Source organism: Taudactylus pleione, unplaced genomic scaffold (assembly GCF_031769625.1).
Source record: "Taudactylus pleione unplaced genomic scaffold, aTauple2 ptg000967l, whole genome shotgun sequence".
NCBI classification, from domain to species: domain Eukaryota; kingdom Metazoa; phylum Chordata; class Amphibia; order Anura; family Myobatrachidae; genus Taudactylus; species Taudactylus pleione.
Window position 1 is genome coordinate 10,008,059 of NW_028285368.1, and position 27,118 is coordinate 10,035,176.

Sequence of the window (27,118 nt, forward strand, 5' to 3'; positions counted from 1 at the left end):
TGTGTGCAGCTCTATACTGAATATTCATAAGCTACTGCTCTGAATACTACACGTACTATATACAGCATAATTAGTATAATTGCGTACATGATAGCTGAACAAACATTCAGCTTCAGTAAGAGACATACTTTTTTGCATTTTTTTTTTTTTTCTAAATTGATAAACAACGTAATTTTCAGTAACTCCATATTAAAGTGCACTTTTTACATATGGTTTCAACAGCGCCTAATCCTGCCTTGTACTCTGGAATTGGATGAACATGCTAAAGAAGACAGATCCTTTGTGTCAGAGCTATTCGCAGTTCTACAGTTTGCTCCTGAGAATATGTCAGAAGTGGAGGAGCTGACAAGCACAGCAGGTAAAGAGTATTTACGCTACCAGCCAAATGTTTTAGAACAGATTTTATTGAAATTTCAGCGATTAGATTTAAGTGAATAATCTGAAATGGTGCAAAGGTAAGCAGTAAGCTGCTAGAAATGTAAATAGAAATAGACATTTAGTTTAGTAAACATTTAAAAATAATGTAATTTTTTTTTTTTAAAAGTCCTTGTTTATTGAACAAGTAATGTGTAAAGAATTTACAGCTGTTCTGCAACAAATGGAAAAAAAAGGCTTTCCTGGGCCATGAAGCATCGTCAGTGGACTACTGAAGACTGGAAGAAGTGTTATGGTCCGGTTAATTAAAATGCTACAGAGTGACAGGTAGTTAGCATTTAGTAACAGGGAAGGGGGGGGTTAAGAAAAATGTAGGCGTATCTGACAGTTTAAGCGCCATTTCATGGGATACCCTATGGATTATCTAAATGGAGAAGGGGACCGATGGCTACAGGGATACATAGGTAAGTATGTGTGCATGTTTGCTTAATAAACTTTTACTTTGTACGGTGTGTGTGTCCTGTGTTTATTTTAATATTTAATATTTATTTTAAGGTTTACTTCTTACCCCAGCCTGTGGGTCTCACTTGGAGGGTGTACCGCTGCCGCCGGTTTCTCTGCTCTGGGTGCCTCGATGCTTCTTCCAGATACTCCTGGTTGGTCTATTGGAAAGGTGACAAGAGGAGTTGGTGTGTACCTACCCTTTTCGGATGCATGGATGTAGAAGGGCTTTATAGTGCCATTTGCATAAAGTACCAGACACAACTGTGGCAAAAGACACAGATCCGAGGACCCCAGAAAATACTCCGGTGTCTACCATCCATTCATTATTTGGACCAACCGGCACAGTGTTCTCTAAAAATCTGCATACAGATGCACCCATGTCATTGTGGCTTATCGCGGTGCAATCATGCCCGCGAATAACTCTATGCGCCACGCTACGGTGCATCCCCGATCGTGGGAGTGCGACTCCATTCATTCCTATGGAGACGCTTAAGCGCATCCCCGATCGCGGGAGTGCGTCTCCCATTATTTCAGATGGGGAAACAAATGCGCATCTCCGATCGCGGGAGTCCGTCTCATGCCACGCATAGCGAGACTCGCTGCGCTATGGACAACAATGTAGCTAGGCTGATCTGTATCAATAGGTGTTATGTTGGACTCACTCATTTATAATAATTTGAACTCCCTGGACTTCTACGGATAATAGGAGGTGAGAAAATTGACAACCTTTATGAGAGAGGTACATTGATATACTATTGGATTATTGGTATTTGTGATTTTATGTTCTCTTCACTGGTCTTTCAGTATATTACCAATTACCTTAATAACTTTTATTCATAGATACCTGTCTTAGTTTTTTATTTTTATTAAAACTTTTTATTATATAGCCAGACAATTGTGGTACCTTGTTTAATATTAGTACGCACACCTATTATGTGAAGGTTTTCCACTGTACCTATTCACCCCTCCCCCAATTTTTTTTCTTCAAGTTTACCTGCTAGGACATACTGTAACAGCTAAGGATGTGTGTGTGAAATTATCATGTTTATTCTAATATGTGTAACTGAATGTGGAGGTGTCTGATAGCATAATAGTGGCATGTGGAGGAGTCTGATGGCCTAATAGTGACAGGCAGAGCAGTCTCATGGCATAATAGTGGCAGGAGGAGTCTGATGGCATAATAGTGGCAGGACGAATCTGATGGCATAATAGTGGCAGGTGCAGGTGGAGAAGTCTGGCATAATAATGTCAGGCAGAGGAAACTGATGGCATAATAGTAGCTTTCCCGCTAGGCTGTTTTAGTGGGGCACACCACCCTTCCTGATTTCAAAAGGGCAGAATGCACCCAGCCCCTTGTCACGGCGCCTCGCTAAAATGGCTGGCCGGTGCCATCCCCACCCGCGGGTCACAGTGACCCTTGGGTGGTGAAAACTGCGATGTAGCAATCACCGCTGGTGGGTAGATGCCAGCACATGTGCCTGCCATCTATTCACAGACAAGGGAGAGCTTGGGGCAGCCCGGTACTTGCGGACTTCTCCATAAGTGCCAGGCACGCCCCCAAGAGCGATGAAAAGGGGGCGCATCTTAAAGACACATCATTTTTCGCATGGCTATGCCCCCTTTCGAGTGTCATTTCTCTGGGTCCGGCGCTGGACCTAGAGCGAACACTATAATAGTGTCTTGCGGAGGAGTCGGATGGCATAATAGTGGCATGTGAAGGAGTCTGATGGCATAATAGTGGCAGACGGAGAAGTCTGATGGCATAATAGTGGCAGGTGGAGTACTCTGATGGCATAATAGTGGCATGTGGAGGAGTCTGAGGGCATAATAGTGCCATGTGGAGAGGTCTGATGGCTTAATAGTAGCAGGCGTAGGAGTCTGATGGCTTAATAGTGGCATATGGAGGAGTCTGATGGCTTAACAGTGGCATGTGGAGGAGTCTGATGGCATAAAAGTGGCAGGTAGAGAAGTCTGATGTCAGTCATAATAATGGCAGGTGGAGTAGTCTGATGTCATAATAATGGCAGGTGGAGTAGTCTGATGGCATAATTGTGGCATGTGGAAGAGTCTGATGGCATAAAAGTAGCAGGCGGACGAGTCTGATGACAGAATAGTGGTATGCAGAGGAGTCTGATGGCATAATAGTGGCATGGGGAGGAGTCTGATGGCCTAATAGTGGCATGCGGAAGAGTCTGATGGCCTAATAGTGGCATGAGGAAGAGTCTGATGTCATAATAGTGGCATGTGGAGGAGTCTACGTGCTATCCTTGCATGGGTTCAGTCTACTGGGTTTCTTTGTGCCATTTATCACGGTGTCTGCGCCTACATCCTTGTGGATTTCTTTTTGCCCTGTGTATTTGCCTTGTGTTCTGTTTATTCCTGTCTTATGGTGTGTCAATTTATTAAGATCAATCAAATTTATCTTGTCCTTTCAAAAAGTAATTGCTTAAATTCTCTTAATGAATATAGCCCTCATCAACTCCATGGTTAAACACATTTAAACTAAAAATAATAATCCTAAAATAACACATATTCAAAATGGGATTAATATGCAGTCTCAGTAATGCAGTAGTGCAGGGTGCAAGTATTTTTACTCACTGCAGGCAGGTGCTACTGCCGATGCCCAGTGTCAGACTGGGGCATGAAGGGCCCACCAGGGAACAGCAATAGTGGGGGCCCACTAAAGGGGCGTAGCCATCTGCCAAAGTGGGTGGAGAGGCTAGCTGGAGCAGCAGAAGTGGAGAGGCTAGCTGGAGGACACATTGGCACTAAAGGCATGTAATTCTACGTACCATCATAGAGTGATTAATTAAAGTAGTGTAATTGCTCTCCCATTAATCCTTAACTAGAGGGATTAGCTGGGGGAGTATAGGGCCTGATTCAGCAAGGATCGCAATTGCAAAGCTGCATGCAGGCAGCTTTGCAATGATATCCTTGCAATCATGCAAATGCAGCAGGAGGTGTATGACTCCCCCTGCTGCATTTTTTATCCCAACACTGCGTTGGAGGTCACAGTGCTGGGATCACCGTCGGTGGTTGCGATGGTGGACGGCGCCGGCCGGCCAGCTGAGTAAGCCTCAGCTTACTCAGGCTGGCCGGCTTGCGAGCCCAGCAGACTGCGTACGTCCATGCAGTCTCAGGCCGGCCACTCCCGGAAAATGGGGCGGACATGCCCCGTTTCCAGGAACGCCGACCGATCCCACCCCGTAAATGCCTCTGCCTGTCAATCAATAGCGTGCATATTAGCAGGGCCCATTCTGCTCACGCGCAGAATGGGTCCTGTGCATGTGCAGATTCCCTGAGAATCTGTGTTCAGCAGTGCACTGTCTGAATTTGCCCCATAGTTAGCACAGATAACTTTGATTACATAAGTCATCTAACCCTACAACACTACAGTGGTGGCAGAGAGTTACCGGAACCAGTCACTAATGAAAATGCCAAGTACATGGTCTACAGCTACTCCACTTAATATTTTAGAGCTCACATAAGTACTTCGTCTTCAAGTAACAGGAGTGACTGAAACATTAGTATCTAAAATCAAATTAGATATATTTTTTTAGCTAGAATAAGACTAAACAATGTAGTTTTGTAGCAGCTGCAGTCAAATTAAAGGTAGAAGCTCTTTACTTATAATATCTTTAGGTTCTGGCTTTCATCTCGGCTATTTCATCACCTAGACAGTGATTACCAGTTAAGAGTAAACCCTTCTCACCAGAAGAGGTATACTGAAGTATATGTATACTGTGATATGGACTTTGTACTACAGATGTATATGTATTCTGTGATATGGACTTTGTACTACAGAGGTATGTGTATACTGTGATATGGACTTTGTACTATAGAGGTCTATGTATACTGTGATATGGACTATGGGCCTGATTCAGCATTTACCTGACCACCCCACATCACCACCCACAAACGGCACTTCCTGTCAATCACTCTGCAATGGGTCTGCGTAGCCTCTGCGATTGCAGTCCCTATTGCAGTGGTCGGTTCGGGCACTGCAATGCATGTGCAAAACGCAACAATCGGTCGATTGCGTGTGTATAAGCAACTACGATCCTTGCTGAATCAGGCCCTATGTACTACAGAGGTATATGTATACTGTGATATGGACAATATCAGTTAACAAAGCCAAGAGATTGGAAGCCATACAAACATATTTATTCTTTCCAGTCTGCAAATATATAGTGGCATCCAGAAAATAATACATTATATTTTCCAGGAACTGTTATCCTGGAAAATATAATGTAACGAGTTATGCACCATTTAATACATCCCAGTTTCAAGACGGTTACAAGTTGTAGTCAGTGGCGTCACTAAGGGGGTGCGGGGGGTGCGGGCCGCAACGGGTGTCACCCTCCAAGGGGGTGACACCAAAAGTTGCACACTGATGCCCGCACCCCCCGCCGCCATTCTCCCGCACCCACCCCCGCCGCCATACTCCTGCACCCACCCCCGCCGCTAGTAATAAAATCCCTCTCTAACAAGGGGCTGCCCTACACTCATCTGCTCCAGCCTGGCTGTCACAATCGGAGCTCAGCTCCGATCGGGCAGCGTTACAGGCACTAGAGTTTGAATGAAAATGGCCGACGGGGGAGCTGCTGCGCATGCCCAGCTGCAGCAGCTCCTACCATAAGCCTTTGCGGAGCCGTCATTCATCACTGACAGCTCCGCCTCAAGCCTGTTTGCAGCCAGCCCCGCAGCCATCCAGGACCAGCACCCGCAGCCAGCCAGGACCAGCACCCGCAGCCATCCAGGACCAGCACCCGCAGCCAGCCAGGACCAGCACCCGCAGCCATCCAGGACCAGCACCCGCAGCCATCCAGGACCAGCACCCGCAGCCAGCCAGGACCAGCAGCGAACAGGAGCATTTGCTGGCATGCCATTCCTGATTGCGAGTGACAGTAAGTGAACATCTGATATAGCATGCCCATTTATAATTATAACATCTATATATAATATCTATCTGCAGTGTCAGAAAAGTTTTATATATATATATATATATATATATATATTATATGTGTGTATATATATATATATATATATATGTGTGTGTGTATATATACATGTGTGTGTATAATATATATATATATATATATATATATATATATACACACACACACACACACACACACAAATATCAGGGGCAAACGCAGGATTTTTAAGGGGGGGTTTCCATTTATAAAATATATATATATACACACATATATATCAGGCCCAAACAACCAGTCCCAGCCAGCCCCTGCCGCAGCCAGACAGCCACCCAGCCCCAGATAGCCAGCTCCTGCCCCACACTGCCAGCCTCTGTTCCAGACAGCCAGCCCCAGCCCGATAGGCAGCCTGCCTGCCCCAGTCCAATAGCCAGCCTCCCAGTACCTGCCCCAGACATCCAGCCCCAACCCCACACTTACCTGCTGCTTGTAGTAGCTCCTCAGTCAAAAGCCGCGGCTCAAAGACCTCTGCTGTCAGTGGCGCGGCATAACGTCATGCGCGCCGGCCTCCGGGTCTCACCGTCTCTCTCTCCAAATGAAAAAAACCTATCTTGCAGGCTTTACACTGCAGCATAGCGGGCGCGTGGGTCGGGAGCGGCGGTGCCGGTCGTGCGGGCCCCCCTCTTTGTCCGGGCCTCCAGTCCAGTCCCTGGTGACCACTGCGCAGTGCCCGGCCACTGTTGGTTCAGCTGTCAGCGTTTCCGTGACAGTAGGTATGAAAGCACCTGACACAGAAGCGCTGACAGCTGAACAGGCAGCAGCTGGGCAGCTCCGAGGGTGGCCCGCTGATTATGCAGAGATGGAGACAAGTCTGTCTCTGAAAAAAAAAAAACAGTTGGTCAGGGGGGGGTTCTGTGTACTCAGAAACCCCCCCTGCGTGCGCTAGTGTGTGTATATATATATATATATATATATATACACATACACACTATTCAGGGGAGTATTAAGAGAGGAGGGGGCCCGTGTGCAGAATCTGTCCTAGGCCCCCTCCTCTCTTTCCGGTGGCCGGCAGCACTGAGCCTATTGAGCGCGCAGCGCCACAGCAGTAGATTCTGGGCACTAGTCTGTGCGCAGAGTCTAATGTGCATGCACAATACGCTGGGAAAATGCCAGCGGTGGCCAATTAGTGTCAAGGAGGTAGGTTTAAAGCTGAAGACACAGGGCTGGGAAATGGTGAGGCTGAAAGACAGGGGCTGGGGAAGGTGATGAGGGCTGAGGATGGGGATGAGGTACTGCAGATGGTGATGAGGGGCTGAGGAAGGTGATGAGGGGCTGAGGATGGTGGTAAGGGGCAGAGGATGGTGGTAAGGGGCAGAGGATGGGGCAGAAAAATGCTGAGGTGAAGACAGCAGAGGACAGTGATAAGGTGCTGGGTGCTTTTGTGAGTGAGAGAGGGAGCGGGACTAAGGGCATGATTCAGACCTGCTCGCTAGGCTGCATTTCCTTATTGAAAGAAAGTATCCAAATGTCGTGATCGCACAGACATTAAGATGCCTCCTATGTCTTAACGTGCGATCGCCGGGTGAAGTTAGTTGCCCACTTGTGCATTTCATCTCTAGGAAGTGTATGAAAATATTGGTACCATCGGGCGACACCGAACCTGCACGCAGTGCTTGAGGTAGACCTTAGCCAACCCCAAGCACTGCGAGCACCACTGTCATTATTTCTCTCGTATGACGTGTATGCTGACGCTGCATCTTAATTATGCACACCCTTTAAATGGTGTTAAAACGCACTGACACGCCTACGTTCGCACATCCACACCCCAGTTTCCCTTGTCCGTCCTCTGTCACCACCCACAAACAGCCCATTCTGTCACTCAGACTAGCAGGCTGGCTATGTGCTTGAGCGATCGTCTCCCAATTGCAGTGTCTAGTTCGCGCACGCGCACTGCGTGTTTTATGCATGCGCAGTTTGCAACAATCGGCCGGCTGCGTTTGAATGCTGCCTAGCAAGCGGGTCTGAATCTCCCCTTAAGTTCCAACCCACTGGTCTGGACTTTCTGGAGCGGCTGGAGGCTCGTCTCCTGAAATTAGCTCCGCAGCTATCGGTGACTTCCCAGAATTAAGTCACTCAGACTTTCTAGGAGACTGGGTGGGAATCAATGTTTGCTTTATTTTTTCCTGCGGTGGCAATCACTGAATCAATTTTTTCCTGTATAGGTTAATGTGTGTGCTTTTTCCCTGTGGCAGCTGTTGTGTGTTTTTTTTTCTCATAGGGACCAATGTTTTTTTCCTGTCAGGGTCCAATGTGTTTGTTTTTATTTCTGTGGGGCCAAGTTTTTTCATTCTTGTGTCGTTTTTCTTCTGAGCATGAGACTGCGTTGCACTGTGCATACGTCCCGATGGTGTTTGTACAGAGTTGCAGTACAGATGCAGATGCACGCACCAAGTAGTGTAGTGTATTAGAAATGTGTTGGGCCTTCATAGGTGGTTACAGGAGGAAGGTTAATTAGACGCAGATGTAACTTAGTATCCACATGTTATATGAGTGACATGGGTCATGTTATTGAAGTGGTCGTGTAGAGAGAGTGAAATTGCTCACACTGGAGGCTATACTCAGATGGATGAGATGCAGGTAACATAGGGCTGGTAAAAGTTTCAATGGTGCCACCGATAGTGACATCTAAAGACGCACAAAGCAAGATTGCAGCATCTGTAGACACTGAAAGTAGGCGTCTCAGTCCTTGTACATTCTGACACATGGATGTACACCTGGGAAGGGCATTGTAGTGGCATTAGCCTAAAGGAGGAGTGTTCCCACCCCTCTTCACAGACCCTGCCCTCATTGGGGCTGCTTCCATAAACTTCCCGGGCTGGTTTTTTATCCCAATCCATCCCTGCCCCCGCTCACCAGTCCGCTCCCCACTACCACCCCCGCTGCGGGGGCGGTGAGGATGGACTGGCACCAGCAGCGTTTTGGTTCAGTTGGTCCTCTTTACCCAGAAAGTAGGGTATGATGTCATCACGCCGGCCTCGTGCCACCTGGCATTCTGGGAGAAGAACTGCAGTGCTGAGTACTGGACTGGTAGGGGGAGAGAGCGCAGAGCTGCGCACCTTGTTCCTGATTTCTTTTTAGGGGGGTGACACCATGAGTTACAGCACCGGGTGACACCAACCCTAGTGACACCTCTGGTTCTAGTCACAAAGGAACAATTACATTTCTGGCTTGCAGAGCTTTTAATAAGCTAGGAAATAAGAAAATTATTTGGATGTATAGTTAATACAAATGCTCAACAAACCAAGGACCTACACTAGAACTTGTAGAAATTACTACTAGGTATTCATAAATATAACTGTCCTTCGTGTATTGTGTTATTCCTTTGTTCAGTTAAATTATATGCATTTAGATGTACAAGATGGTGTGTTTTAGATATGTAATGTGTTAAATCTAATGTAATAAATGTGTGTTCTTATCTATGCTCATATAAAGGCATTAAAACGATATTTAAAACTAATATATAATTACTAATTTGTGGGACAGTTGAATACACCTCATTCAGTTAAGTACCATATTCTTGGTTTTACTAGGTGGTAGGCCTATACTACAGATACTTGGGTGGATGCACTAATCTAATAGAAGGATGAACACCATGTAGTTTGAGGGTAAGGGTGGGTACATTACAAACTAAAGCGAATGGTAACCTAGAGTCCCTTTATAGAGAGAAAAGGGGGTTACACTATTTATATTGTTTGTGTTATACTGAACCATTAGTAATACATGATAAAGTCTGCAATTTGAATTGTTTCGATTTGAAGTTCGATTTTGAAAGGGACATTCAAAACCGAACAAGAAGCCACTAGTCAAAATTGAATTCGATTTTGAAATAGATTTCAAGATCGTATCTTTGTAATTGTGGGATTTCGACAGTGAAAACGAATGTAGATTTGATTTGATTTCAGTCGATTTAAATTGACCATAAAGTCTAAAGCAAAATCGAACTTTAGTAAATATACACCTTAGACTCTGTAGAGGTGGTTTGGGATAAACTGGACATAAGGGTGAAAGCAAAGCAGCCTACAAGTACAACACATTTATAGGAACTGCTGCAACAGTATTGAGAAGAACTTCCGAAACAGTTGTAGAACGAGTGGTTATAGCTGCAAAAAGTGGATACTTTCATGAAAAATTTAGTTTGATTACATTTTGTTAAATAATTCTATTTATTTTTTTTATATATACAATTGTTTATTTGCTCTATATTTTAATTTCAGAATACATTGAGACATTAAAATGTGTATATTTAAATAAAAACTGGAAAAATGGGGGCATTCTAAAACTTTAGATCATGTTTGTTTATTTGTGTGTGTGTGGAGAGAGAAAGCAGTGGGCCTCATCCATTTTCCTCCAGTATACAATTCCCAGAAGTTGTTCTACTGTGCCAATACAGTAGTAGCAGGATACAGACTTCTCTAGTGTTTCACCCTGAAGTACATTCTCCTTTGCCTCCCCGGTGTTACATTTCTCCATTTTCCCACTTGTGTCGGATACCTGACAAAAGGGTTGCAACCTGCTTGCTGGGTGCAGCTTAAACCCATATCCCGCTTGGAAGGGTCACTAATGAACACCTCTCAGCAAGTTAGACCCCCCGCCTTTGGTCAGGTCTCGTCAACATCTGGTACTCGTGAACGAGGACGACTTACATCCAGGCCCTTCGCCTCCAATTTCTTCTTTTACCTGGGACCTCAGCTTTCAGTTCCTCAGTAGGAGATCCTCCTGAGCAGATCATGACACAAATGTAGTCATGCACCCAGTCCTCAGGAGTAAAAAATACATCTTTTTTGAAACGTTGCAATAATAGATTTTCATCTATCTATCTATATATATATATATTATGTGATATCTTGGGGGTAATTAGCATGGCAGAGGGTGGATTGGTGCAGTGTTTAGGTGCTTAATGATGGTCCGCGCACAGCTTTCAAGTAAAATAAATGAGGTGGCGCTTTACTTCCAGCAGGGAAAACATGTACAACACAAAGGAACAGAAAATAATAACCTAGCCCCTGTTTAGGCCGTCTAACTCACTTCTTGAGCCCTCTCTATTGTGGTGCAGCTAGTCTGCCAACAAAGTCTCTGCCTGCTTCTTGCAGGTCTATCGCCGGCTCCAGCCTGGCTTGGCTTGGCTGCCACAGCTACACAAATACAGTCTGGGTGGCCTTCCCTGTATCCTACAGATTTAGACCCTGGCTTCCTCAGCCTGCAGCTTCATTGCTTTCTTGTCACACAGTCTGAGAGTTTGTGTTCCCCACTTGCCTCCTGCAAGGTCCAGACACAGGCCTCCTGGCCCCCAATGGCTCGCTTAGCTTCACTGGGCTCTCTGATTGGTCTGCCTTCTCATCAGCCCACACCTGAGCCCAATCCACAAGGCAGCAATTAGGCATCTTCCCACAATGCTTTTCTAGTCTGTGTGGGTGGATCTCCCCTGCCCTGCACAGAATCTGCTGCTCACCAGTGCCACCTCTGGTGATACTGCCACAATATATATGTATATTGTGATAGGATCACTGGTAAAGTGGTCTGTGACAGGGACATTTATCCCAGATTCCTGTCTTATGTGTTTTAAATCCCCAGGAGAAAGTCTGCAGTGTAGCAGGCTTGAGTCTCAGCTTTTTGAAAAGCCGGTTTGGGACCTGGGGGTTGTGGGTGAGAGGAGAGGGAGGGCTCCACCCACGGCCACTCCAGGTTTTGGTTCTCGCAGCCTGGTAACAGGCTTGTTAGGGTTTCCACCTGAGAGTGGCCAATATAAGCCTAGTGTGTTTAGGGCCGAGTGTCTCACCTGGGAGAGCAGGCAGGGAGTTTGCTCAGAGACACTTGAAAACCTATTTGTAAGTGCTGTGCTGTGCTTTTGTTGCTGGCGAGGGCATTAGGCCCTGCCAGGTTCTGGTAGTGAGAGAAGTCACTTGTGAAGTTAGTGCCCCGACAGGGCTAGGATTTATGTTTGTTTTCTTTATGATTATTTCTGACATCGTACAATAAAGACTGGCGCCGACCAGCTTGTACTCGAATCCAGTCTGGCGTACTGTTTCCCAGCTGCTGTGTGTGTGTAAGGAAGGAGTCCTCTACCCAGGAGAGGGACCCCCTAACCTGACTGTGTCACAATATGGTGGAGAATGCGGGCAACTACACACACTGAACTTGCAGCAAGAGGAAAACTTTCCATTTAGAAATTAAAGGGACAGACGCCCAATTTGTGAGTGTGGAAATAACACTGTGTCCTTGGAGTCCCATAGAGGAGGCGTCAGCCAATGCTCAGAAAGGCAAGGTTCAGCTTCCAACCTACACCCCAGGACAAAATGGAGGAAATTATTAAGGCCTTGCTCCAAGCTACAGCAGCTCAGCAGGAAGCTACAGCAGCACAGCAGGAGACTAACAAACTTCAGCAGGAATCCACCAGGGTGCAACTGTTGGCCTTGGAGACAGCCCAGAGGCAACAACAGGTCGCCATCGCGGAAAAGAGCCAGGCCATAAAAGAGGTGGTACAGCACCTGGTCGCCCGGCCCAGAGATGTTAATACTGGTCCTCCCACCACCACTCACTCCATACGAGCCAGTCACTTCCTCCAAAAGATGACTTCGGGCGATGATGTGGAGGCCTATCTCGCCGCATTTGAAAGAACGACCGAAAGGGAGAGTTGGCCCAAGGAGCAGTGGGCAAGTCTGGTGGCACCTTTTTTGTCTGGGGAGCCACAAAAAGCATATTTCGACTTATGCCTGGCTGATGCCAAGGACTATAAAAAACTAAAACAGGAGATCCTAACTCGCTTGGGAGTCACCACCTTTGTTCGTGCCCAACGGGTCCACCGCTGGGAGTTCCATATGGACAAGCCTCCACGTTCACAGATGCATGACCTCGTCCATCTGTCCTCAAAATGGCTACAGCCCGAGACGCTGACGGGACCACAGATCGTGGAAAGGGTCGTGATGGACCGGTACCTGCGATCGTTACCTGCGACTCTGCGCAAGTGGGTGAGCCATGCAGACCCTAAGTCCGCGGACCAGTTGGTCGAGCTGGTGGAGAGGTACGTGGCGGCTGAGGAGCTGATGAGTATGCCCCACCGAGCCCCGATGGTGCACCGGCGAACTCCCACAGACACTGGTAAGACTGTTCCAGGGGAGAAGGGTGCTGGGCGGTGGAATGTACCTAAGACTGAGGGTGTAGAACCTGGAGACAGGCCTGCCAGGCCAGGAAGGTTCTTGCCCCGTAAACGACTAGACATTAATATGATTCAGTGTTTCCGGTGTGGTGACTTCGGCCATGTTTCCGCTAATTGTTCACTTACAACTGAACCTATGCAATGTGATACTGCTCATGTCTACCACAGGGCATCTTTCTTTGCACAGACAGCCGGTATGGCTGAACGGCAGGCTGAGACTGGTAAGCACATGTGTGTACTTACTGTAGATGGCAACCGAGTAGAGGCACTGTTAGACTCTGGTAGCTTGGTGACACTTATGAAAGCTGAGCTAGTGAACCCCTTGAGGCCTAGGGGGAAAACTGTTGGTGTGACCTGCATACATGTGGATACTCGATATTATGTTACTGCCGAGGTGAACATCGAGACACCATGTGGTTCAGCTATAGTTTCTGTGGGTTTGGTGCATGGTCTGATGTACGATGCAATATTGGGGAGAGACTTTGCTCACTTCTGGAAGTTGTGGGAAAGCCGTTTTGTTCCAGAAGTGAACAACCCCGATCCATTTGAGAAGGTTGTCAATGTAGTGGAGGAGGGAGTTTCTTCTGAGTCTGAGTTATTCCCTTTTTCTACTATGATTGGCGAACTAGAGAATGCGGAGCGTGACGGTGGCCCGCCAACTGATGTGCCTCCCATTGAGGTGGGAAGTGTTGTTGGGCCAGTTGATCGTCTGCCTGATTTAGAGGTCAGAAGAGAGGTCTTTGCCGTGGAGCAGTTGAATGACCCTACTTTGGTAAAAGCCAGGGAGAATGTAAAAGTAGTTGATGGTATACCCATAGACCCTGATAGTCCTTTGTCCTATCCCCACCTGGCAATGTGTCAGGATTTGTTATATCAGGTGACTAAGAAGGGGGCAGATATTGTGGAACAACTAATAGTTCCCAAAGCCTACAGAAGAACAGTGTTGGATCTGGCCCATGGTCAAATAACGGCAGGCCATCTAGGGGTAGAGAAAACCACTGAGCGAATAATGCAGAGGTTTTTCTGGCCTGGGCTTCATAAAGAGGTATCTGACTTTTGCGCATCCTGCCCTGAGTGTCAGTATCATGCTCCCAGACCACATTTTAAGGGTCCACTAGTTCCATTGCCTATTATAGAGGTGCCGATAGTGAGAGAGCACCTGGAACAGGCTCAACAGGCACAGCAGAGGGTATACAACTGCAATGCTCGGTTACGCCGCTTTGCTCCTGGGGACAGAGTGTTAGTGTTGGTTCCAACTGTGGAAAATAAACTTTTGGCTAAATGGCAAGGCCCCTTTGAAATCTTAGAAAGAGTGGGACAGGTCAATTACAAAGTTTACCAGCCGGGGAAAAGAAAGCCGGAACAGATATACCATATAAATCTGTTAAAGCCCTGGAAAGATAGAACGGTACTGTCGGCCATCCGAGCCCCTCCAGTAAAACCAGGGCCCTTAGTTCCTGAAGTGACATTGGCAAAAACCCTGTCGGCAGTTCAACAACAAGAGGTCAAAGAGTTTCTGATCAGAAATAGGGTGCTGTTCTCTGACGTACCTGGGAAAACCTTGGTCGTTAAATATGACTTCCGAAAGTTGAACAGTGTTTCAAAATTCGATGCCTACCCGATGCCACAGTGGAGAAGGAGGCATTGGCCATAAAGTGGGCGTTAGGGGCTCTCAGGTACTACTTGGTTGGAAGAAAGTTCAAATTGATCACTGACCATGCCCCTTTGAAGTGGATGTCCGAAAATAAGGACAGTAATGCGAGAATTACGAGATGGATCTTGGCGTTACAAACTTTTACATTTTCAGTGGAACACAGGCCAGGGGGCCTGTTGTCTAAAGCAGACGCGTTGTCACGCGTTCATTGTTTGGGGGCTTCAGTTCCGCCCCATAGGTCGAAACAAAGGGGGGGATATGTGATAGGATCACTGGTAAAGTGGTCTGTGACAGGGACATTTATCCCAGATTCCTGTCTTATGTGTTTTAAATCCCCAGGAGAAAGTCTGCAGTGTAGCAGGCTTGAGTGTCGGCTTTTTGAAAAGCCGGTTTGGGACCTGGGGGTTGTGGGTGAGAGGAGAGGGAGGGCTCCACCCACAGCCACTCCAGGTTTTGGTTCTCGCAGCCTGGTAACAGGCTTGTTAGGGTTTCCACCTGAGAGTGGCCAATATAAGCCTAGTGTGTTTAGGGCTGAGTGTCTCACCTGGGAGAGCAGGCAGGGAGTTTGCTCAGAGACACTTGAAAACCTATTTGTAAGTGCTGTGCTGTGCTTTTGTTGCTGGCGAGGGCATTAGGCCCTGCCAGGTTCTTGTAGTGAGGGAAGTCACTTGTGAAGTTTTTATGTTTGTTTTCTTTATGATTATTTCTGACATTGTACAATAAAGACTGGCGCCGACCAGCTTGTACTCGAATCCAGTCTGGCATACTGTTTCCCAGCTGCTGTGTGTGTGTAAGGAAGGAGTCCTTTACCCAGGAGAGGGACCCCCTAACCTGACTGTGTCACAATATATATATATATGTATTAGAACAGGGCTCGACAAATCCCGGGGGCCAGGTCGCCCTGGCTACCAGATTTTGCTGCCTGGCTACCAGATTTTGCAGTGATGGAGGAAGCAGATCCTCATCAGCTCTGGCAGAGATCCGTGCCTATAGTATTGCAGTGTTCATATCATGCACAGGAGTGCATGTGCTGAGTGTCGCCTGCGGCGACTGCTGTGCCTCTGTCCGTCCCAGCCTGCGCTGACAACTCCTCTCCATCCTGGCCTGCCATGATCCCTGCTGTTTGTCCCAGTCTACGCTGATTCTCCTGTAAGTCCCGGCTGTCTACTGTCTCCTATCAGCTCTCCGGTAGTAGGGTCAGTGTGTGGCCAGGAATTGCGGAGTGGCTTCAGAGGGATAGTGGTGTGACCACGAGGGGAGGGGGGTGTTGTTATACTCTCTGGCACCATTATTTTATGTGAAATGTGGTCCATTATTACTGGAGGGTGGGGGGTGGAGCAGTAGAGCTGTGCAGAGCAGTGAGCGGGCCTCCATTTTACTGTATCCATTCAACTATGATGATTTTGTGAACTAGTATAGTGTGCATAATATACTGAGCTGTGCTCCTCACTCCTGTAATTTTTTGGGGTGGGACGGTGGTTTGGCTCCTACACTTTCATCCTGGCTCCTAAATTTTAGAAAAATTTGTCAAACCCTGTATTCGAAGGATGGCACTCACCAGTAGATTGCAGCTTATTTAATGTTCAAAAAAGGCTTACATACAGGGTGACGTTTCGGTCCCCAAACGGACCTTTCTGAAGCAGTCAATCCTCAAGGGTATAGTAGTTACCAGGTACAGGTCCCCATGAATAGAGTCACACTTACCTGACACCCGCCGAGCTCTTAAATGCTGTCCTCATGGCGCTGCTGCTGCTCCCCGGGCCGCGTGTGTTCCACTGCTGGAACGCATAACCCGGAAGTCAGAGCACTTCCTGTCGGGTACTGCCCGTACTACAAGGGGCGGCATAGCAACAGAGCACAAACAATAGACATATGTCTAGGATGAACAAATAAAAAGAAAAGATTATGGTCTGGTGCACTTTAGGGATCACAATGGTTCAAATCAATTTCACTGATTTCATAGTAAAATATAACTTTTATTTGTGTTCTTTAAAAGGTAATATTAGATCCAAAAAACATAGAAAGGTGAAATAAATTAAAATAAATAGAAAAGAATATTTTTGATATGTGTATATATATGAGAGAAGGAAGTAATTTTAAAATCTCATCTATCGTCGGTCTACTATACGCATGAATAGCATAGGACGGGATTTAAATAATGTACTTATTGTTTTCTATTTTCCTGAATTCTATTTCATTAGTACATTTTGATATTTCTGGGAATATATTCCCTGGTACTGTCTATGTTAATATCAGATTTCCCCATGTTAAATGAGCTAATAGCTTGTTGTTAATAATTCAAATCCAAACGCTCTATTGAACAATCTTTAAATTGGATACAGTCTCAGATAATTTTGGTCGGTATTATTCACAAAGTATTCAGATAATTCAATATATGCTAATTCTTAGCTTTTCACTCGCCAAGTGTTGAATTGACTCTTGTAATTGCAATACAGTTGTTACAGTGTTGGGACAGCTATGCTACAAATGTATCACTATAATCACTTGCACATTTATATGTTTGTAGACTTCTGTTCCCTCTACAGTTAGCTGTATTTATTGTAATCAAAGTGCAATTATTTCACAAAGTATCCAGATAATTCAGTATATATCAGTTCTTAGCTTTTTACTTACCAACTGGTGAATAGACTTGAATTGCAATGCAGTTGTTACAGTGTTGATCCTAATCAATTAATCATTTTATAATCATTTATTATTAAAGATAAATTTTTTCAAATGTGTCATTTTTATTCTTTGTGTATTTCCTTGTATGTTATACTGTTTATGTAAATATTATAATCCAACTATAGGAGTTTCTTTAACCCTATCAATTCTTTAATAATAAATGATTATAAAATGATTAATTGATTAATTGATAAGGTTGAATAGGGCATATATCCTTTTAGCCCCTTTATATATCATCTATGGAATAATAATAATATTACTTATGAGGACGTTAGATCGTGAATAAATAAACTGCAATGATAGTACTGAAAAACTGAAATATATCTACTGTATATTTAAACATATGGTTAGTTGACGGATACGCTGGTCGGGAGACGCTGCCATAGAGATTGTAGGGGAACCTATCAAATAGGAGAATGAAGGAGCAGCATTTAAACTGACTTATGAGAAATTTCAGGAGGATATAAAAACAGGATACGGGAGACATTCGGGTTGCACTACTTTGATAAAGCCATTCTCTGGCGAAACGCACGTCAGCACCTCATGCTGCCGCTGGTCCTAAAAGCACAATTGAATGCTTAATACGCTTTATGTTTGTTAATATTTGAGATCGGGTGTATGGGTACTGTCAATGCGGCCACGTGTGTAAACGCTAAGAGGCATAAATAAAGCCGGCATGAGAGAAATTTAGCGTGCACACATGGCTACATAAGTAATTAATTGTATTACATGATACTTACCAGCAGATCCTAAGGATTGTGATTACCTAATACCTTACAGAAAATAGTCATTTCTAAAAGGAGCTGGAACCTGTATGTAATTGAGCAATATAAATAGAGAAATATATATGTAGAACAGCCGTCTTAGTACTGAAATAATTGCATCTTGATTACAATAAATACAGTTAGCTGTAGAGGGAACTGAAATCTACAGACAATACATTTATATGTGCAAGTGATCATAGTGATACATTTGTAGCATAGTTGTTCCAACACTGTAACAACTGCATTGCAATTACAAGAGTCTATTCACCACTTGGCGAGTGAAAAGCTAAGAACTGATATATATTGAATTATCTGGATACTTTGTGAAATAATTGCACTTTGATTACAATAAATACAGCTAACTGTAGAGAGAACAGAACTCTACAAACATATATATGTGCAAGTGATTATAGTGATACATTTGTAGCATAGCTGTCCCAACACTGTAACAACTGTATTGCAATTACAAGAGTCAATTCAACACTTGTAGGGGTATTCAATATGGAGCGAAAACTCTTGGTTTTGCGATGTTTTCGCACCAATGACGTCATTTTCGGAGGTTTTGGTTTTACACCGTATTCAATTTCAAAGACTTTTCGCAGGTTCGAAAAGTGTTTGAAAAAAAACGGGGATAACTTTTCACCACTGAATAGGTGGCGAAAAAAAGTGCAGAATTGGGGTTTAGGGGTGCAGGCTTAAAAAAAATAGCCTGCACCCCTGGGAATGACATTTTAAAAATAACGGTGTCAAAAAAAGTTTAAAAAAAAATAGGGACACCCCAAAAAAATAATTTAAAAATTGGGGTGAAAAAAAAAAATTGGGAAAAAAAAGTGTTTAAAAATAGGGAAATAGGTTCAGGGCTATTCTGCAAGTATGCGGCAGGTGTTTTCTAGAATAGGCTATTAGCGGCAGGTGCATAGTTGCAGAATTTTTTAAAACTTACTTTAGGGACATAAAAATATGCTAGTACCCATTTTCATGTACCCCAAATTTGATGGGACCACTTAAAAAAATGAAAAAAAAAACCTAAGTGCTCTTCTGTAACACTTCTTCAATGTCGGGAAAAAACACCTGCTGCGGCTATTTAAATCCCCGACTTTCATTTGCAGGCTAAAACGGGGGTACCCATAGTGATCCCCCATGTTTTTACAACTTTAGGGGGGTCCTAAAATTTATTACAGGAAAATTAAAAAATTTTACGCAGATCCCACTTCGCAGCTTCCCGTTTTCGTAGGTTTTATATTGAATACGGGGATAAAGCGGGCGCGAAAATCTCTGATGTGCAGCGAAAAGTCCAGCACGGACTTTTTCGCTCCCACATTGAATACCCCTCTTGGCGAGTGAAAAGCTAAGAATTAGCATATATTGAATTATCTGAATACTTTGTGAATAATACCGACCAACATTATCTGAGACTGCATCCAATTTAAAGATTGTTCAATTGAGCTTTTGGATTTGAATTATTAACAACAAGCTAGTATATCATTTAACACGGGGAAATCTGATATTAACATAGACAGTACCAGGGAATATATTCCTAGACACAAAATGTACTAATGAAATAGATTTCAGGAAAATGGAAAACGGTAAGTACATTACTTAAATCCCGTCCTATGCTATTCATGCGTATAGTAGACCGACGATAGATGAGATTTTAAAATCACTTCCTTCTCTCTCTCTCTCTCTCTCTCTCTATATATATATATATATATATATATATATATATACATCACAAATATTTTCTATTTATTTTAATTTATTTCGCCTTTCTATGTTTTTTGGACCTAATATTACCTTTTAAAGAACACAAATAAAAGTTATATTTTACTATGAAATCAGAGAAATTGATTTGAACCATTGTGATCCCTAAAGTGCATCAGACCACAGTCTTTTCTTTCTCTTAGAATTTGTTGATTTACTCAAAGATTGTCAGGTAGCACCTTCGTACAAAACAATTATTTGAGAGGATATTTATGAAAACTTAGGGTATGGGAAATAATTAGAATTCTAAATCTCTGTAGCAGTGAGAATAATAGATATATTTTGATGCGAGATCTTACCTTTTGGTATGTGTTTTTATATGTCTATGATGACTAACCAACCCGGAAGTATCTAGTCCCGCCTCACTAGTGGCAAGTGAATGGGCAACATGCCATAACACAAGTACAATGTCACCATAGTGACCCAGTATATAAAAAATTCATAAAGGGACAATTTTTAGTGTAAAAGAAGGACTGTTCCAATATAGAGATATTAATCTCCTTATATTATATATCCAAAGAGGTAGGCAATCTAAGGAATCGGCAGGTCTCAAAACCCTTACAATACACACATAAATACACTAGCAAATATATACATATCATCTTATAGAAAATACTGGAATAATTAATTCAGATAATGTCCTAACACAACCAAAACTATTAACATAAAAATTAGAAAACAAAAAACAAATACTGTATAAAGAAAAACCCACATACATAGTTAAAAAAGTGTTAAAAATAACACATATAAAGGAGAATCCTCAAAAAAATCTACCATTGGAGTACTGTATATAATATTATCTGACCCAAGAAGTTAGTAATTATGGCTAACTTAAGGCCATAATGTATCCATCAATTTAATGTGGCAAGTAGGCACGAAGTGCATTGTGTTCATTCAAACCTCTAGGTGAGATCGTATCAAACTTGAATATCCAACGTGCTTGGGGGGGGGCGCCGCCGGCCACGGTACCGACCCGCCCTGGTTAGGCAGTGTAGCGCCGACCGCAGTGTGTGCGGTCAGCGCTACACATTTACAAAGGACCAACGCTAGGCTTCCCTGCGCCCAGCGCCGGTCCTTTGCTGCACTGCCGAGACCTTCCCTCCCCCTGAGCGCTTGCCCAATAGCGCCAGGAGGAGGGTGGGAGGCGGGCGGTTTCAGGCTGTGCAGTAACACACACATCGCCGCCAGTGCGGCAGTGATGTGTGTGTTAACCAGCAGCCAATGAGAGTCAGACAGACTCTCATTGGCTGCTGCTGCTGCACACACATCTCCGCCATGCGGCAGCGATGTGTGTGTTAACCGGCAGCCAATGGGAGTCAGACAGACTCATTGTCTGCTGAGCTCCCACTGCATCAGACGGCTACCTTCCGGCTCCTGCAGTGGGTAATGGGAGAGACGTCATGATGTCATGACATCTCTCCCATAATGCAGAGCGCGCCAGCCCGGGAGGGACTGACATGCGTTGTGTGTCTGCACGTAGGGGGGGCACCATTACAGGGGGGGAGCACTACTGGGGGCACCATTACAGGGGGGAGCACTACTGGGGGCACTATTACTGGGGGGGACCACTACTGGGGGCACTGTTACTGGGGGGGACCACTACTGGGGTTGGGGCACTACTGGGGACTACAACTGGGGGGGACTACTATTGGGGGCACTGCATCGGGAGGGGGGACTACTACTGGGGGCACTATATAAGGGGCTTACTACTAGGGGACTACTATTGGGGGCACTAAATAGGGAGGAAAACTACAGGGGACACTGTATAAGGGGCACTGGATAGGGGGGATCACTGCTGGGGGCACTGCATAAGGGGGGGGCTACTGCTGGGGGCACTATATAAAGGAGCACTGCATAAGGGGGACCACTACTGGGGGCACTTCATAGGGGGGGCACTGCATAAGGGAGACCACTAAAGGGGTACTGAATAAGGGGGACCACTACTGGGGGCATTGCATACTGGGGGTACTGTATAAGGGGAACTAATTGGGGGCTGCATAAGGGGGACCACTACTGGGGGTACTGTATAAGGGGCACTACTATGGGCCTGCATAAGAGGGACCACAACTGGGGACATTGCATACTGGGGGTACTGTATATGGGACACTACTGGGGTTAAGGTGCATATGGAAAGGAATGTTCAGAGTGACGATAAAGAGAAGTGTCATGTTGACACGCCCCATTTTTAAGTGGCCACACCCATTTTTTGCCCCGCGCGCCAAAGGCACATAGGGGGAGAGGGGGGGGGCTCCATTTTTACATTTGACCTGGGCTCCAAATACCCAAGCTACGCCACTGTATATCTCATAATATGTATGTATGTATGTATTATTAGTGGTTAGTCTATAGCATTAAGCAAATTAGGACTGGCCTGCCCTTTACTGTACCATGTGCACACTGGTTATAGTTTGCATTGCTCCAAGTCTGAGGTGATACAATTATGGAAAGAGAAGAAGTACTCCTGTGTGTATAAGCACACCTCAGGACTATTCTGATTATCTAATATAACTTAATTTTAATATCTCATAAAATCAATAAGACAGCATAAGACAAGACATATGATCTTAACAATTCATTTGCATATGTCCTAATTGGTCAGAGGAAATATGGTAATGTATATCACAATTGTAACAACAAAGATGAAAAAAATGAAAAATAACCATAAATATGAATAGTGGAAACATATAAATTAATATATACATACAGTGTTAATTAGTGGTTGTATTTGCCACTTGGGTAAATATTGGCAAATATATTAGTGAGGATATATAAATAAAATGTTAAACACACAATTAAAATTACACCTGTAACCAGACCATATAACCTTGATACGCAGATAGTTGATTGTTTAGTGAGGCGTCCCTCAAGCCGCTGGGAATGTGATTTCTTATCAATACTGTAATAGGCATTCTCAGGCAAAATACATATTTGTTTTCAGTGTAAATAGTAAATATAGTAGCTGTGTATTTATATGCAGTGGGATCTGCTTTCCCCAGTTTTGTCTTGCGTCTGACTGGGGATGAGTCCCGTGCAACGGCACAGTTAAAGAACAACAGAGCTGTTTCTGCTGCCTGCACTGGCTCAGAGCTGAACCCTGTTGCAATGCATTGCAGGGTGTCAGTGTTAGAGCTGCAGCTGGTGAGAGAACAGCGGAGGGGAGATAAAGTACCTGATAGATAGTTGCAATGGATTCCCAGTAGGCTATGGTCTGGTGGTGCGGGTGTCCTCTGTGATAACAGAGGTATCCCTGGAGCTGTGCCGACGTGCGTTTCGCTGGGGTCCTTTTCACAGGAAGCTCATTGTATAGTTAGTTGGCCGGGTGTAAATACTCCCGGCTGTATGCTCATTGGTCTTGCCTGTTTTGATTGATGGCTGTTCAGCCTATTATATTCCATGTGGGAGTAGTTCTAGTCGAGCAGGGTGATCAATGTTAAGTAGAGTCTTGTGATTTACTCATCTATACTTTTTAGTAATTCCTATTGGTTGTGTCTGTGTGAATGATTGGGGGTGTGTTTAATATCCCAAAATCACAGGGCTCCCTTGCTTCATTGGAGTCCCGATCACATGACTGTTTGTGATCTTATCACTGAGCACTAAAGAAATAGATAACATTTCAATTTATTTAAATGGCTTTGTTTGTAAAAATATATATAAAAAAGAGCGTTCTTTCCTATTCCAACTGCGGGTGCTTTATAGTTAAGCACTGCATTTTATCGTCATATCTGGTGTTCCCAGTTTACAGGACTGTCTTTGTTGAAGAAAATTCCGTTCATATTGTCAACACTAAAGTTGATAGTAAAAATATATATGTAAAAAAAATCTGGCTATCAACTTTAGTGTTGACATTATGAACGGAATTTTCTTCAACAAAGACAGTCCTGTAAACTGGGAAAGTTTAATAGGAAAAATATAATCCTTAGATAATCGCAACAGTGCTACAGCTGTGCTTAGGAAATTCTATAGATACCATTTACCACTCCAGCTTTGAAAACTTTGTTGGCGGTTCTGGCCATAAGACTTAAAAGGGCAATAATATTGCATAAAAACCAGGGTTATCTTGTAGAGGAGAGTAATTATAATTGATATTTCTGTTTTTATATCTGTAAAGTTGCTGTTTGATCTTCAATATAGCATGTAATTTTGCTGTATGTTCCATCCACTTTGTATGGATCTACGGAACTCTTGTGGAGATTTATAAATTAAATATAATAATAATAATTAGATAGACATTGCTTATTCACAAATTACTTATTTATGTGACCAAATTAGATGCGTAATAATGCCTTGAAGCATGTATGTAAGACATTTCTTGCTTTCCCTTCCTTCTCACATATAAAAACCTCAAACTTTTTTGACCATAGTATATTAGACTAGTACAGCAATGGTCACTAAGAAATACATTATCACAACTGTCTCTGGTTATATCAGAAGCATGGATTCTTCTTTTTAGTTTTGATTCATTGTAAGTTTCCAGAAGAATTATCTTTACATCTAAAGAAGTTATTAGATTGTGTAAATGTACATTTGTGTTCATCAAAGCACAAACTAGTGTCCACAGTCTTGCATGCCAAAAATTATCACAGTGACAGCAAAATGCCAGAAAACAAATCACAGTTCCTACATTGTACAGCATTTATTAAGAACCAAATGAAAACTACACAAGCCATAATATCATCTTATCAGCTTTGAAATAACTGAATTACAGATGTGTCCACATACACCTATCCTCAAATTGCGTCAAATAGCCCCATTTAGAATGCCAAGGACGGGTGTGGTATAATAGATCTACATGAAATAGGTCGACATTGTCTAGATAGACACCAGATGTTAGACAGACAAAAGGTCGACATGGAAGAAGGTCGTCAGTCGAAGTGTCGACATGAAAATGGTCGACACGTGATTATTTTGTTTTTGTTTCCTAACCCTAATCTTCACCCTAACCCTCCCCTTGGTGCCTAATCCTAACCTTTTCTTCTGGTGCCTTACCCTAACCGTCCCTTCTAGTGCCTAACCCCCTGGTAAGTGCCTAACCCTCCCTCCTGGTGCATAACTCTAACTGTCTGGGTAAGTGCCTAACCCTAAGAAAAAAAAAATGTGTTGTCCATTTGTGTGTCAACCATTTTCATGTTGACCTTTTCACCATGTCGATCATTTGTACTGCCTACCTTCTTCCATGTTGACCTAACATATGGAGTCTATCTAGACGTATCAACCTTTTTTCATATAGATCTATAGTCCGGATACTGCCAAGGACATTGCAACCTAGCCGTGTCAAAACACTTATCCTGTACACTATGGGCCTGATTCAGATCTGGGAATAGAATAAGATAGTGCAAGTAACTGTGTACTTGGACAAACCATGTTACAATGCAAGGTGTGTAAATACCTACATTTTTTTTTTGCATGTGGGATAAATACTGACTGCTTTTGCATGTATCCCACAAATGCTGGGCAGCTTTATTACACTGCATTTTAGATTTCAGTTAGCACACTCCTCCCAAATCTTATTTTCTCTGCACATTTTACATGTGCCCCACCTGCAGTGCAACACGGATTTGACCAAGATGCACAGTTACTTGTTCTTTCTTAATGGGCCCATACACCACTGACAGATCGCCGCGTTCTTTCAATCCTGCAACCCAAGATCGGTGAAATCCAACATGCTGCATTTCACTGATATGCAGATTATGATCAAAATATGATTCTGATTTGCACATCGTTGAATTTAACATGAAGAATTTCACAGATCTTCCGACGGATCGCGGAATAACGATTGTTGCCGATCAGCAGGTTCGCGCGACCGGTCAGTAGGTGTTTGGAGGCCTTTACTCTGTTCCCATCTCTGAATCAGGCCCTATAAGCGAACTCATATACAAAATTGAGGAATCGCCCCAGGAGTCTTGTGACATATGGCGCAAAATGGATGAGTGTAAGAGGACACATCTGTACTACAAGTTCTGCTTTACATTGTGCAAAATGCAGATAGAAACATGCTTCTCTACTAAAGTACACATGGACAGTGCAATATGCATCCCTTTAAGCTATAGGAAGTAATATATTCTTTGCAAGCTACTATAAGAACTGGTTTAAGTCAAGCCTGTCTGTGCAGTAGAATTGGCTTTGCAGAGCAAACATCACCCCTGAAAATTCACCCTTTCTTTCCCAATTATTTTACTATTAAAGACTTTTATTATTCTTATTTGTTTTTGCAATTCACAGCATCAATACGCCTATACTTTTTTTTTCAAAGGAACACCATCACTCTGCCCATACAGTCCAAATGCTGCCATTGTATTCTGTAAATTTATGTGCCTTGGCAGAACACAACTTAGCTGTTTTGTGCTTCATAAATGGAGCTTATTGTGTGTGATACATTATTTCCTGTAAACTTGTCATTTTGGTTTTGTTAATACACTATTTAATGCACCTGTTAGACTGTGACCATTACAGCTGTTATCTCAATTGTGCAGAATGTTTTTTGTTGCCATTCAAAATGGCTGTGAACCATCAATTTGATGGGGAGCGATGTGCGACTCTGGAAATGCGCTGTCAAACAGATGTGAATTTACAAGGAGAAGAACAAAAACAGATTTTATGACCGTAATTACATTGAAAAACAAAAGCAAACTTATCAAATGAAGAAACAATACATTGTCTGTATTCTCTCGCTTTGCATGTTCCACTCTTTGTTTTTAATATTACTTATAATTAATCACTGGAATATGTTGGTCATTTTCAGGTCTACCCATCAAAATACAACCGAAGAATGATTTCATTGAACAGAGTATACTTAAAAGAATCCTTGATCCATGTAAATATGAAGATGTTTTGGACACAGGTACGTCATACATTTATCTATACTACCATAACATAAAACATTCCTTAACCACTGATCTGGCATGGTCACATGGTATGCGAGCACAGCCAGCAGGGCTTTCGCCCATATGACTGTGTCCCCCAGTTATGAATGAGGAAATCCATTCTGCACATGTAGGGAATGGCTTACCTCCTGTTCGCCCGGCCCCCTAGCAGTGATGACATCACTGCCGAAATTGCGCTACGGAATGCACTGCTACCAGCACTCTGGGGCGCATGTTCCGAAAACTAAGAGTGTAAGGAGGGGAACTGTGAGGCTGATCTCTGTGTGTGCAGATCTCAGCTATGGCAGGGTTGGTTTTGACTTTTAAATGATTGTTACTTTAAAACATTGGCCAGACAGGCTGGAAAC

At 43.8% G+C, this 27,118-nt stretch overlaps 1 protein-coding gene across 1 annotated transcript in view; it reads left to right on the top strand.

The window, feature by feature from the left end:
* SHOC1 (shortage in chiasmata 1) overlaps positions 1-27,118 on the top strand; it is a 420,839-nt gene that overhangs the window by 184,970 nt on the left and 208,751 nt on the right. Inside the window, exons 7-8 of the mRNA XM_088460117.1 lie at positions 223-358; positions 26,630-26,728. Coding sequence (XP_088316243.1) covers positions 223-358; positions 26,630-26,728 — 235 coding nt within the window. The remainder of the gene's footprint in view (positions 1-222; positions 359-26,629; positions 26,729-27,118) is intronic.